This window comes from Dermacentor silvarum, chromosome 1 (genome assembly GCF_013339745.2).
Source record: "Dermacentor silvarum isolate Dsil-2018 chromosome 1, BIME_Dsil_1.4, whole genome shotgun sequence".
NCBI lineage: Eukaryota > Metazoa > Arthropoda > Arachnida > Ixodida > Ixodidae > Dermacentor > Dermacentor silvarum.
The window spans coordinates 207,802,056-207,815,768 of NC_051154.1; the positions used below are offsets into that span (position 1 = coordinate 207,802,056).

Here is a 13,713-nt window from a genome sequence, read left to right on the forward strand (position 1 = left end):
GAAGTATTTGAATGCACTGTGCATAAGCACAGTTATTGGCACTCAGTGATTACCCTTGAACCTCCTCGAGGTGCTCCTGCGAAATCTTCCACATTGTGCACGCTGGAGGCTACAGAGCAGCGGGCCGCTGCCTGCTATACAGCCCTATGCGAAGTGTTTTTGTTTTGCACTTATAACATGACAACCACTACTTCCAGTTTTAGCACTAATGACTTGGTACCACTTGAAGCTTCTTGCTCAGCTCACAGTTGAGTTACTATAGGCATAGTGTATGTGCTCCCATAGGAGCAGTAATGCTGAAGCACCATTAGAATTTTCCTCGGCAGACAGCAGCGCCGTAACACACAATGTAGAGAGTAAAGGGAGCAGCATTTAGTAAACATGTTTAAATCCGTAATGCGGCCCGTCATAGCTGATTGAGGTGAAATGTCCTGGTTCAGTCAAGTGGTGGCTGCTCATTTTTTACATTCTTGAATGCAAAAGTGCATACAATTCTGTGCTCGCTATGAGCCGTGGACTTGGTGTGGCTCTGTGCATCAATAAGGGCTAAAGCAAGCTTCTCTTATTGTAATTTGAAATATGTTGTCTAATTTTCCTGGAAGCCCAGGCTACTGGTATTATGGCTCTATGAATACTGCCCAATGCACTACAATGGGTACTTGCCAGAGCTTGGTGCCTTGTGGCATTCGATGTAGTACTTTAATGGACTTACCTCTACAGCCAAGGAATGCACAGGTACAGCATAATTTTGCGCTAATCTTGAAACTGTATTTCACTGAACTCAGCTAGTAAGTGCAACAAGATGAATGCCACACATGCGCTGCATGCCTTGAAATTACTAACCTAAAATAACTAACAATAACACTTTGGCCTCTGTTCATATGATTCCCGGTGCTTGTAGAGAATTCACACAAATGAATACCAGAGCATACAAACACAATTTAATTAAGGGCGGCAATCAGCAAACTTAACAATGACGCCATCTTGCAGTATGGAGGCAGTGGCATAATTTGAACAGGCAACAGTAGCTAAAGACGAGGTGCAGAATTGAACATTTTTATTGCAGTTTTCGACGCAGTAGTCTTGTCATTTTTCTGGAGCAAACTAGCGTGAACAATAATAGCACTGCTGACAATTTCCTTGCTTTTGTTAAAAAATAATGATTTATAGTGACATAACCAGAAATATGGTCAGTAGTGGCGGAGTGTCCTCATTGCACCATCAGGTACACTGGAAAGTGGTGGGGAATGGTGAAGTCACAGGGAAGTATGAGCAATCCTTATAGAGCTCTCTTGTACATTCCCTGCTGTGTGCAAGCAAAAGCTGTGTTAGGTGTTCACAGCAGCACTGTATTGCATCTAGTAAAGCTTATTTACCATCTTCAAAAAGCGTTGCAGGCCTCGTTTAAATACTGCGAATATCGATGGCTATGCTCATTTCATCAATAAAATGTGTGATGACATGACTACAGACATGATCACAGACCTGGGGACCTTTCAAAGGAAGAGAGAGAGTGAAAGAAAGGAAGAGCCTGCTGTGTATACTTATAAACAGTTTAACTGTGCGCATTTCATGTTTTCAACATGCTAAACATATGGTGAAAATTGGTGCACCTGCTTGCAATATGAATTGGGACAGTGAATAATTCTTATTAAAATGCAAACGTTCCTGCAACCACACTGCATCTTGACAAAAGTGAACAGCTTCTCGATTCACTGTTGTGTGAAGTATTCATACGTTAAGTGGAACTCTGGCTTGTCGAAAGGAAAAATTGAATTTTCCTCAATTTACGTATTTAAGACTTTTTCTGTGAAAGCATTCAGCATTATAAAACGTCACTCAGCAGCTGAATAAGCAGAGTGTCTGTCAGCAATTTTGATAGTTGTGATATTTATATATATACTAAAAGGTGATATCTGCAGCTACAGTAGGTTTACTTCTTCCTAGCATAGTATATGTGCTGTTTCACATGCTGACAACTTCAATTTTAATATAAGGAGCGGAACTGCTGGACAATGCTTGCTGCATGCAAACAGTATTACATACTTAATTTTCCTTAAAACATCCACTCGTAGAACGTCTCTATATGGAAAATGTGACAAGTACATTTGTGATTGCTGCTTACATAACTGCTTGCTCATCACCCTTTGTGTACTACGTACATGAAACCTTCACAACTAACCCCCCATTACAGGAAAAAAAGACAAAATAGCTGCAGGTGTCACACAAGCTATTGGTTTTGGGATGGCAATAAATTCATACTGCCTGCTGTTTGCAGACCTGCCCAAGTGTGCGGATGAGGAAATGGAAGACTTCCCACGCCGCATGCGTGAGTGGCTTTTCAACGTGATGCAAGATCTGGCCAGGAGGCATGAGCTGAACGAGCCGTACAAAAAACTTGAAGAAGAAGCTGAGAGCCTGCAGAGCCGCCAGTGGGTCAACGCTGTCATCTGGAAGTTCTGTGAACTTGACAGCCACCCCTATGACCGGTGAGACCTGATCACTCTGTGGACACAACAGCGAAACTCCATTATTATTAACTAGTTAGAAACAATGTTTATTATATCGAGTTCTTACTACATGCAGAGTTGCACGAAACCTTACTTCTAAGAATAGCATTACTTCAAAGCAGTGCAAATGGTTTGTTGAGCTATCAGTAAATAGCAAAAATAAATTTCAGTTTTAGTGTGAGTGCAGTTGACAACACCAATAAGTGTGCCAACTAGTGCTAAGTTGTCAGCAAACTGTCACTACGTGTGATGGTGCATCAGGAGCTAATACTTCAGAGCCTTGAATTTCAACCTGGCGGTTGCTTTGGGGCTTTAAAGTGTAATAGTACTGTCAAGGCCACTGGTGTTGCAATGTTTTATAGTCTGTATGGCTGTGTTTGCTGTACGTATATACAAAATAGTATAACATAATATAATACACATTTTTTGCTACTGAAAGCACAGCATTTCAACTGGGTCAAGTACTTTCATCTATGTTACGCAGAATTTTGTTACATGCAAATTTACTATGACAGTGTTACTGTGCTTAAGCTTTTCTTTGTTTTTAAAAGAAATTTATTGACACATGCAATGTGCAGCATTGAAAGGAGAGTTGTTGGAATAGTGTTGTGACGAAAGGAAAAAGATCACGCCATTACTGCTGCTTGTGCATGCAGGGCTGTTTCGAGACACGAACTCTTTCCCCTCCGTGCTCCTCTCCTGTCCATGGAGCACTGCATCGCTCCATTCCTGAATGGGTGTGACAAGAACGATGACCACACCATCACCCTCAAGGAGTGGGGAGAGTGCCTGGGCCTCGAGGATGGTGAGGAATCCCGTTCACTCCATTAAGTGTGAAATGAGTGCACAAAATGTGCAACCAACATTAAAGGGACACTGAAAAAACAACAGCAAAAAAAAGACTGAAGGATTAAATTTCAGGGATTGCACATACATCAATCAATTGATGTATGCATCATTTTTACCACTTTCTTAATGTGTTAGCATTAAAGAAAAAAACAGATTAGTAGAGATACCTTTATGCGAGATGTTGGTGTATATAAACCAAGAAAGATTTTTCGAATTTTATTGCTTGACATTTTTAATGCCCTATGCACAAATATGTGCATCACTGGGAACCAAGACATTGAGTAGTACATCTTACAGGAAGACTTTACCACAAATTTAGCAGACATTGCTTGAGATATATAAATACCAAAAAGGTGGGAACAACAGAATGAGACTGATGTTAGTTTTGGGCAAACATGTAAGAGACAAAAAATTTTTAAAAATCAGCATTTTCTGGTTTGAGTTTTTTTTTTTTTTTTTATGCCAACCACTTACACGCAGCTTACAACTAATGAAGCTTAGAAAACCAAGTACACGCGACGACTGACCCCATCAGTCAGTGCCAGTGCTAGTCAGTATGTGCAGCAATGTTGCACGAATATGTTTAGTTCTACTATGCCACGATTTCAACAAGGTGCAGTAGTTGTCTAGCTAGAATGGCTACCAATAGAGATAGAGGCACTGTGAACCTTAGTACTTCCAGCAGAACTAGAACCATGACAAAAACGAAACTGCCTTCATGTTTATGAATATGCAATAGAAGACAATGTACAACTGAGCTGTAGGGGATTATAAACAATTAATCTGATTTATTAATTGTTATTCAGTTGAAAAGAAAGTCGGGACATTTTGCCATCCTGGCTGGGTAAAGTCGGGATTCTGATTTTTTACCCCGAAGTCATGATTGTCCAGCAGAATTTGGGACGGTTGACCACGTCTTAGTCGCAAGTGCAAATGATGTGCTGCGGCCGCTAGTTGCAGAGACATGTCACCGAGCACATTTGGTGGTAAACAGGTTCAGACTTTCAATGCCTTTCATGCGATACAAAAGTACGAGACTTAATTTTACATCAAATTACATGATGCGTATCTATATTTTTATTCCATATGGGCGACACACTACTTTTTGGTCACGGATGCAAACAGTGAGAGAAGTCTCTCTGGCCTTCATAGCATTGCCTGCTATGTATAAAACGGAGTATAGTGCGCATTTATTGCCCATCTGTTACTTCAACATGCATGTTTTTTATGTGCTTCTTGTCAATTTCCCCTTCTGGCTTTCTTGAGGACAATACTTTCTGCTCTATCTTTTCGGTTTTTATCAAATGCGTATCTTGGTAGCATTGTCTAAGCATACCGGCATCTGGAAAGTGCCCCGCTACCCTTGCTGTTGAAGTTTATTTCTTTCTTTGTTACAGAAATTGCAGAATTCCTCCTAAAATGATGCTAGAATGCAATAGAATATGTTTGAAAAAATTAAAACACCTGCACATTATATCATAAGCTTTTGCAGAAGCCTGTCACAAGTTGCAGACATTGTCAGCCTCTTATTGTAGCTATGTCATGGCACTCGGGTGGTTTCTCCATTTTTGGGGTTTGCCTCCAAGCACCGACCTGACTGCAGTTGGTTTCCTTTTTCAGGTGAAATCCAGGACAGGTGCGCTCAGATTACTGCCTAGTGCCTTCATCTTGCCCAAACAACAGACGCTGCACCAGTGCCTCGCCAGGATCACAACGCATTTCACAAATGTACACTGCCATTTTATATATTCTATGGACGCACTGCTGTCAGTGCACAATGCATTTGCTTTACCAGCTCTTGCCTGGCAAAGGACAATTTTTTAAAAGACTATTGTTGTTGTTGCTGCCTCACGCTGCCTGTAGCAAGACCCCTGTAGTGCTATTTGCAGAAAATAAAGGTACTTAAAAAAAAAAAGGGACTGCCAGTGTCAAGGCCATGTCAGAGCCATGAAAGGTTCAGGTTTCCTTCAAGGCTGCACTTGCCTTACCAGCATGAAACACTGGTGCGAGAATGCAACCCCAACAAATGTATTGAATGCTGCTTCTATACTCGCGGACAACTTTCTGCGGCAATGAAGGGAAAGCTACGGGCGCGTGGCTGCTGCACATGTGTTACCGCGCCAAGTGGTCCGGCAGCGTTTGACAGTGCTTTTGGTTGCTCGGAACAGATGCTGAATCGACGCAGCTTCCACGTGCGACGGTTTCGCGCTTGCCGAGACGCAGAAGGGGAAAACCGCAAAATAAGCAATCTTTTACACTCAGTGGTGTGTTCTGTATTCATTAACTGTTTCTAATAAGGTGTTTATGTTTTCTCTTCTCCAGCCTATACTAACATGGATTTAAACACGGGACTCTTTTCAGAAGCACTCTCACTTGTGAGCGCTTTGTCTCCGTAGCTTTCCCTTCATTGCCACAGAAAGTTGTCCGCGAGTATAGTGGCTGCACTCGGTGAAACCAGTTTGAAACTTGACCTATAGGTTCAACTTTCTTAACACGCACGCACAGTCTGGTTATGAACTTGTATTGCACATCATCATCATCATCATCAGCCTATATTTATGTCCACTGCAGAACGAAGGCCTCTCCCTGCTATCTCCAATTACCCCTGTCTTGTGCTAGCCGATTCCAACTTGCGCCTGCAAATTTCCTAACTTCATCACCCCACCTAGTTTTTCTGCTGTCCTCGACTGCGCTTCCCTTCTCTACTGGGCAGGCCATGTAATGCGTAGGATGGATAACCGGTGGACCATTAAGAGTTACAGAATGGATACCAAGAGTATTACACATACTGATAATTTTTTTAGTCATTTTTTCTTTTTTTTTTTACAATGGACATTGTGCAACAGCAGCGTCATTCACAGTATTGACCCATTCCGTGCCTTAGACGAGCTGGGTTCGCCCATGTAATTCTGGAAAACCGGCCAAGGATGAGCTCAGCTAGTCAGCGGTACTTGGCATTTTCTAGCAATGCCATGGATGAGCCTAGTTTTATCTCAGTGCTTAGTTGTGCTTTTGGTAGATGGCAGTACAGTCTATGAGACAGTGCAAGCAGAAACGAATTTATTCTTTCCGAGGAGGTTAAACATGCTGGCAACTGGGGTCCTAAAAAAAGTTTTTGTCCATTTTTGGTCAGAGTGCAGGATAATAGCACAGCACGGAAGGGGTTAATTATATGCTGACCTAATATATTGGTCTTAAAGGCATACTGCGGTTCCGCCCTCTAGAGAAGTACCACCGCTACACAAATAGTAGTATATCACAGGAGATGGCTGTAGATGAAATACCGTATATTCTCGCATATAACCCGCACCAAAAATTGAAAAAAGATTGCTTAAAAAGTGGAGGTGCGGGTTATCTGCGAATATTCGCGAAGGGAGGGGGTCGGCTTCACGGCAATGTGCAGCTTGCCGTGCAGAGTCCGCATTGTCCGCATGCCTATCAACATCGACGTGTGTTAAGCCAATAAGAGGCCAACACAGGTTATAGACAGATCCACATCCATAGTCTGGCCAGTGGTACAGTGGATGGCTGACGGTCTTTACGCCCTCACACCGATGGGATGTGTACGAAGGCCAGGTATTGAACTGCTGTGCCAGTGGATCGTAGATGCGTGGGGGGCGATCCCGGCTGATATGGTGCGCAAAAGCTTTAAAACATGTGCCATAAGCATCAGCTTAGATGGTTCCGAAGACGATTATGTCTTTGAGAGCGGCGATGAAGCCTCGGATGACAGCAGTGAATCGGACAACAGCACTGACAACGTTGCGGTGGTCGTTTTGAAATAAATTTGTTTTGAAAACGAAATGATGACTGCGCGTAGTTGTAACTTCCTAGTCCTCATTTTTTCGGATAAGCTTGCGGGTTATACGCGAGGTTATTTTTTTCTTTTTCATGGAGTTCAAAGTTAGGGGGGTGGGTTATATGCGCGAAAACATGGTATATTTAGGCAGCGTGTGCTCGATTTGATCACATGCATTTCGTGAGACATTTGAAAGTGTCTGCAGCATATTAATGTGGCTCACTGCCAAATTATGTGTAGTGTTGCTGCATAATAGTACAGTAAAGAATTTCACTTTAAGCCAACGTTTTGACAAGGGGACTTGTTAGAACGTTGGCTTAAAGAGACATTCCTTGTTCTACTACTCATCATTTCAAGTTCCCATCTTCCATTGAACCTCTGTCGTGTTTCCATAGTAGTAAGTAGCATACAGGAGCAAAGCATTGTAGGTAGGATGCCATGCAATTGCCATGTGTGTTCAATCTGATCACACAGGGGAGCAGCTTTTTAGACGTGTCAGTTCTTGAACAATTGCGTGACTCACTGCCCAATTACCTGTTGTGAACAGTACAAGCAATGTGTGCACTGCATTCACTGCATCACATTGGCGCATCCACAACTGTTTTTGTCGGAGTAGTATACAGTTTGTTGAATGTGGGTTTTGAGGAAGGCAGATGATTGTTACAAGCACCAGGCACTTCAAACACGGCGGCCGCATTTCGATGGGGGCGAAATGCGAAAACACCCGTGTACTTAGATTTAGGTGTACGTTAAAGATCCCCAGGTGGTCCAAATTTCCGGAGTCCCTCACTACGGCGTGCCTCATAATCAAATTGTGGTTTTGGCACGTAAAACCCCATAATTAAAATTAAAAAAAATTAGACATTTCAAGTGGTGGTGCAATTCTCATGGCTCCTCCATCCAACCTGGTGCGCCCCTTGCCCTATAAGCAGAGTACCAACAGTGGCGCCGTAACAACTGGTGCAGGACCAAATGCCTCCAAGTTACTGGGCATTTGATGCTATAGAAATAATGCATAGGTTGGTGAGATGAGACAGATAGCATGAATTACTCCATTTTCTGAATTAACCCTGTAATACCCAAGCACAACCTTACTAGACTAGCTTCTGTTGTCAAACTCGGTGGCGTTGCGCAGAACCGCCACCTTCCCGCACTTTCATGGCACTGCAGTCGTACCCAGCTTCACTTCCCCACTAGCCGGCTACAGCGAACTGGCCGAACGAAGCACCCAGTGCAGCGTTGGTGTATTCTGTGGTCAGTTGTTGACGGCAGGTTTCAGAAAGCATGTGATCCGTGAAACTGTAGCCTTCGCCGTGTTTGTCAAGGATATTAGCAGACGATGCCGATGTGCTGCGTTCCTGGCTGCACAAACGGCTATCGAACAATGTCAGCAGTTCGGCGCGCCACTACTTCTGTGCTCCAAGCAATGCGACAGTTCACTCGGCATTGAATAGAGCGATTCTTCGTGCCGACCGGGAACTCTCTGCGAAATCCAAGGTCTGTGATTTACACTTTCATAAGCAGGACATCGTAAAGCTTTACGTGCATATTATCAGCGGACAGATGGTTGAGGTGCCACGAGACAAGTGGACACTTGCCGAGAGTGCGCTGCCGAAAGTGTTCCCGAACCTTCCCTCGTACCTGTTGAACCAGCCGGGGAAAAAAAAAAAAAAAAACGCAAACGAAGAGAGATGTTTGGTGACCTGTTCTGGGCCATCTTAGAAGAGCTGTCAGAGAATATGCTGAGTCGTTTTGGGTGCCCCATGCACTTTCAGGAACTGAGTGCACACATCATTAAATTTTTAACAGCGGTGCTGTTTAAGCTTTTCGTTTCCCCGCTTAGCATTCGCAAAAACTCGCCTAGCGGTGACGTCACTGTGCACAGATGCGCCTCGCCTTGTGATAACCAATCGACAGCCAATCAATAGCTAATCAATAATTGATCAATTCTGGAAAATGCTTGGGATGACTTGGTAGTGCTTATCCTAGCCCAAATATGTGGCCAGTACCTTGTGATAGCCAATCAGTAGGTAATAGATAATCAATCGATAATCAATCAATAATAAATAAATTTCAGAAAATTCTGGGGATGACTTGGTAGTGCTTAGCCTAGCCCAAATATGTGGCCAATACTTTGCGACTGCCAATCAGTAGCTAATCGATCAATAAACTCTGGAAAATGATGGGGATGACTTGGTAGTGCTTAGCCTAGCCCAAATACGTGGCCAATACTTTGCGATAGCCAATCAGCAGGTAATTGATAATCAATCAATCAATAAATTTCAGAAAATTCTGGGGATGACTTGGCAGTGCTTAGCCTAGCCGAAATATGTGGCCAATACTTTGTGATAGCCAATCAGTAGCTTATCGATCAATAATCAATAAACTCTGGAAAATGCTGGCGATGGCTTGGTAGTGCTTATCCTAGCCCGAATATGTGGCCAATACCTTGCGATAGCCAATCAGTAGGTAATCGATAATCAATCAATAAATTCCAGGAAATGCTGGGGAAGGCTTGGCAGTGCTTTGCCTAGCCCAAATACGTGGCCAATACCTTGCGATAGCCAATCGATAGCCTATCAATAGCTAATCTTCTTTCTAGGGTTTTACGTGCCAAAACCAGTTCTGATTATGAGGCACGCCATAGTGGAAGGCTCAGGATTAACTTTGACAACCTGGGGTTCTTTAACGTGTACTACAATGCAAGCACATGGTATTTTTGAATTTCACCTCCATCGAAATGCGGCCACCGCAGCTGGGATTCGATCTCGTGCTCAGTAGCGCAATGCCTTAGCTGACATACCGCGGCGGTTCTATCAATAGCTAATTGATAATCGATCAATAATCAAAAAATTCTGGGAAATGCTGGAGATGACTTGGTAGTGCTTAACCTAGCCCAAATACCTTGCAAAAGCCAATCGATACCCAATCAATAGGTAATCGATCAATAATCAATAAATTCTGGAAAAGCATAACCTAAGGCCAGGACCACCTAGGTGCTGAGCAGCTCCACTGTTTCTTTAGCCTTGCACCACTAGTGCAAGCTATGGTAATTTTTATTTAGTCACGCGCATGCATGCACGCATACCTTGCAGGAACCTTGCATAAAAATGCATTTTTATGCAAGATTCTTGGAGCACAGGTGGGGATCCAGTCTTGAAGTAAAGGCAGCGAGGAAACGTGCCACGCTGCTGTAGGTGGAGTTGGTTTCCATGTAGGTGCAAATCATTTGCCTAGATTATGTCCCTTATGTCAGTTTAGGTCTTAGCTATATATCTGGGGCATACAGTTGTATTTACTTCGGTTTTTTTAATAAAGCATTCATTGGTTTACAAGAAAGTTGTGCTGTTATTTTTGTGGATAATAAATTTGGTCTCGCTAGCTGGCGTATAACTGCCTCAGACCAAAGTGTTAATTAAGCAAGTAAAGGCAGTGAGAAAATGTGCCAAGCTGCTGTATGGCAAAAGTAAACTGCGTGAAAGGTTAAGACGACAGGAAGAAACACATGACACTTAAAAACGCAGCTTCTGCGCTTCGCCGTATGCGTTTCTTCCCATCGTGCAGTTTACCCTTCTTTCAGTATTAACCAACTAGCCCGACATATCTTATTGCTGTAGGTGGATACCGCATTCGCATGTATCACTAATTCAGACTAGGGAAAACGCCAGCGAGCGTGAAACACGCGCAAGCTGCTCGTCCGCATGAGCTCAAGGCTGCAGCGAGGTGAGTGCAGTGGAGCTCGATGGAACGGCGCCGCCATCTGGTGGCTGCCAAAGGCGTGGCGACAGCGGCGGTAAGCGCGCGGGCGGAGAGTTTGACAACTTGAGCTAGTCTAGTAACGTTGACCCAAGCGCAGTTCCACAATCATACCAGTAAAATTCGAACAACTTGTTCACCCTTATTTCCGGCTATGAAGAGTATGCACATTTATTACAGCGAAGCTGTCAAGAGCTAGTTCCCCCACGATCGTGCCCACATGTAGAAAAACACTATCATCATCATCATCACTGGTTTGAGCATCGTCTTCCGCAGCTGACTCGTTGGCGCCCCTTGGCACGCGCTCGTGCCCCTGCTCCCACGTTCATCGTCGTCTGCTTGCACAGCTGGCTGCGTTGCCGCTAATCATTCCAGCGTAGAATTGCACTTCTCTGCTGTCGTTGTAATGGGGAGGCCACGTTAACAAGGGTATAAGCCATTGCTTAAGGGGATATGAGCCATTCATGAGCAACTGGCGACGTGTCCTAACATGTTTGAGCAACACCGTGAACGCGCTCGGGAAAGGGCTTGTCGACGGGCCGATTCTAGCGTGAGGGCTTCTGAAGCCCAGGCGAAACGTCAGTGAAGAGCCGCGGAACCCCGAGTTGAGGGAGCGCGATGTTGAGGCCAAACGTCAGTCAAGAGCCGCCAACCCTGAGTTGCGGGAGCGCAATGTTGAGGCCAAACGTCAGCGTCATCTTGCCCTCGAGGAACCCGACAACGGTGGTGCACGTCTCGGCAATGCTAGCATCAACTTCCCCGGTGCGACGGCCAGGTTTCAACGCGAGTTTCTCAACCGGAATCTTCATGATAGACATGTTCGGTTGGTTGATGCCCAACTACGATACGCTCATTCTCGTCGTGGGGGCAATATTCACAACAGCAGACCCACCATAGTCACAGCTTCACCATTCCATAGTAGTGGAAGGGCTCTGAATTTTTATATGAGCTATACTTATTTAGTATGGTAATTAGTAATTGTTTTTTTTAACTATTACCAACTGAAACTTCACACCTGCATATATTTTTAAAAAATGTAACTACGGACTGTGTTAAGCTTCCCATGCCTAAATCAGCATTTTGAGGCACCGAACTCTGCATAGCATATATGATATGGTGGGCATTACAGTTAACAAGGGTCATATAAACAAGCTGTTATGGATTACTAGTCTATTTCTTACTGTTGATAATGTAATTGCAATGTTGCAACATGTTAAAAAAACTTGCTAATATATAGACCACTTATAACGTAACCGCTTATAGTGCAGGACCGGATATAGTACGGTCTTTTCAGACTCCCGTTAATTTTCCCATAGCACTCCACGTATACCCATACCGCTTACAGGGCAGCCGCGTGAGACAAAATATAGGTTATAATGCGGCTTCCCCGGGAAAATCTCGCCAACAAAGGCGGTAGCGAGCACGCTTCTCAACGAGGTGCGCCCACCGATGGGAGAGGAGATCAACGAGGGCGATGCGGAGGAGGAGCACGAGCTGCGGAACAAACGAACGGGAAAAAAATGCGCGCGTAGGTTGTCTAGGCGACGGAGAAACTTTTGCTCGGCTGCTTATCAGCGGTGCGTATTGCACTGAGCGCGGCTTCAGTTTCTGTGCACCCGTCGCGATGCGTGTCGTGAAGTGCAGATATATCGCGCCAGCGACGCTGTCAATTTAAGCAGTGTTCCGCAAATTTAGTTTGGAGCTACAGTAAAACCTCGTTAAGTCAACCCTCGTTAATTCGGACTCGTCCTCTAGTCCCGGTCCGCGTATGCATTATTCAATACAATCAAACTCTCGTTAGTTCGGACTTATTTGGCCGCACATCGGTTAATTCAGACTAGTTTCGGAGCTCGGTGAGTGAGGAGCGCAGCAAATGTGCGACGCAGAAGAGTAAGAACGGCGCTAGCGTCTGACCGAAACGAAGCGGCGGAGTCCGCATCGCCACAGCCATCAGTTGAAATCGTACGTGAATGACAGCAACGCCGGACACCGGAACGCTTCGAGCCTATTTGAGTCTTTAAAGCATGTATTCTCGCGTTTACCGCCGCGCATAACACCGGGTTGGCCGCGGGCTTTCGTAACTGCGTAGTCAACCACGATCGCATCGATAGCGGCCGCAGTTTTCTCCACAGCGGTTGCGGCGAACAGTATATAGTTCTGTTTTTACTCGGTACGCGCAGTCGGCCGCGTGCCTAAAAAACTGCGTCGTTGCCATCGATGATCGCATAGATAGCGACCGCGGTTTCGAATGCAGTTGTTGCAGCAAATGGTAGTTAATTCGTCCAGACTCGGTGTGTGCGTCGGACGCGTGCCTTCAGCACCGCAAAGTCGCCGTTCATAATTGCGTCGATAACGGTCACGGTTTTTTCCACAGCGGTTGCGGCAAACGGTTGTTTCGCTTTGACTCGGTGCAAAGCTGTCGAACTTGAAGAGCACCGGCTACATCGCGATTACGTTTTCGCTAGGTCACGGGTGAAAACGTAATCGCGATGTGCGCGCGATGGTACAAAGCCTGTCTACATGCTTGGTCTACATGTTTTGCATACGTGCAGGGCTTGAAAATTGTTGTTTTGGTTATAGTGCGATACCGCTTATAGTGCAGATATTCGTGACTCTGGCGACTTACGTTACAAGCGGTCTACTCTGTAAATGCATCTGTATATCATTATATTAAATTCAATATTCAAAGCTAAGTATGTTATTTGTATTCGAAATTTTCTATATTTGCTCAACCCTATTTAGCATCAGAAGTACTTGTTCAAATTCTGCTTGTACAGCCCTCATTGTAGACTGATGGAA

General features: G+C 44.5%; 1 protein-coding gene across 1 annotated transcript in view; it reads left to right on the forward strand.

Moving 5' to 3' along the window:
- LOC119436701 (SPARC) overlaps window positions 1–5,276 on the forward strand; it is a 37,055-nt gene extending 31,779 nt beyond the window's left edge. Inside the window, exons 6-8 of the mRNA XM_037703667.2 lie at window positions 2,279–2,489; window positions 3,167–3,315; window positions 4,980–5,276. Of these exons, the coding sequence (XP_037559595.1) occupies window positions 2,279–2,489; window positions 3,167–3,315; window positions 4,980–5,017 (398 nt within the window). The 3' untranslated portion in view covers window positions 5,018–5,276. The remainder of the gene's footprint in view (window positions 1–2,278; window positions 2,490–3,166; window positions 3,316–4,979) is intronic.
- Window positions 5,277–13,713: the final 8,437 nt, after the last annotated feature.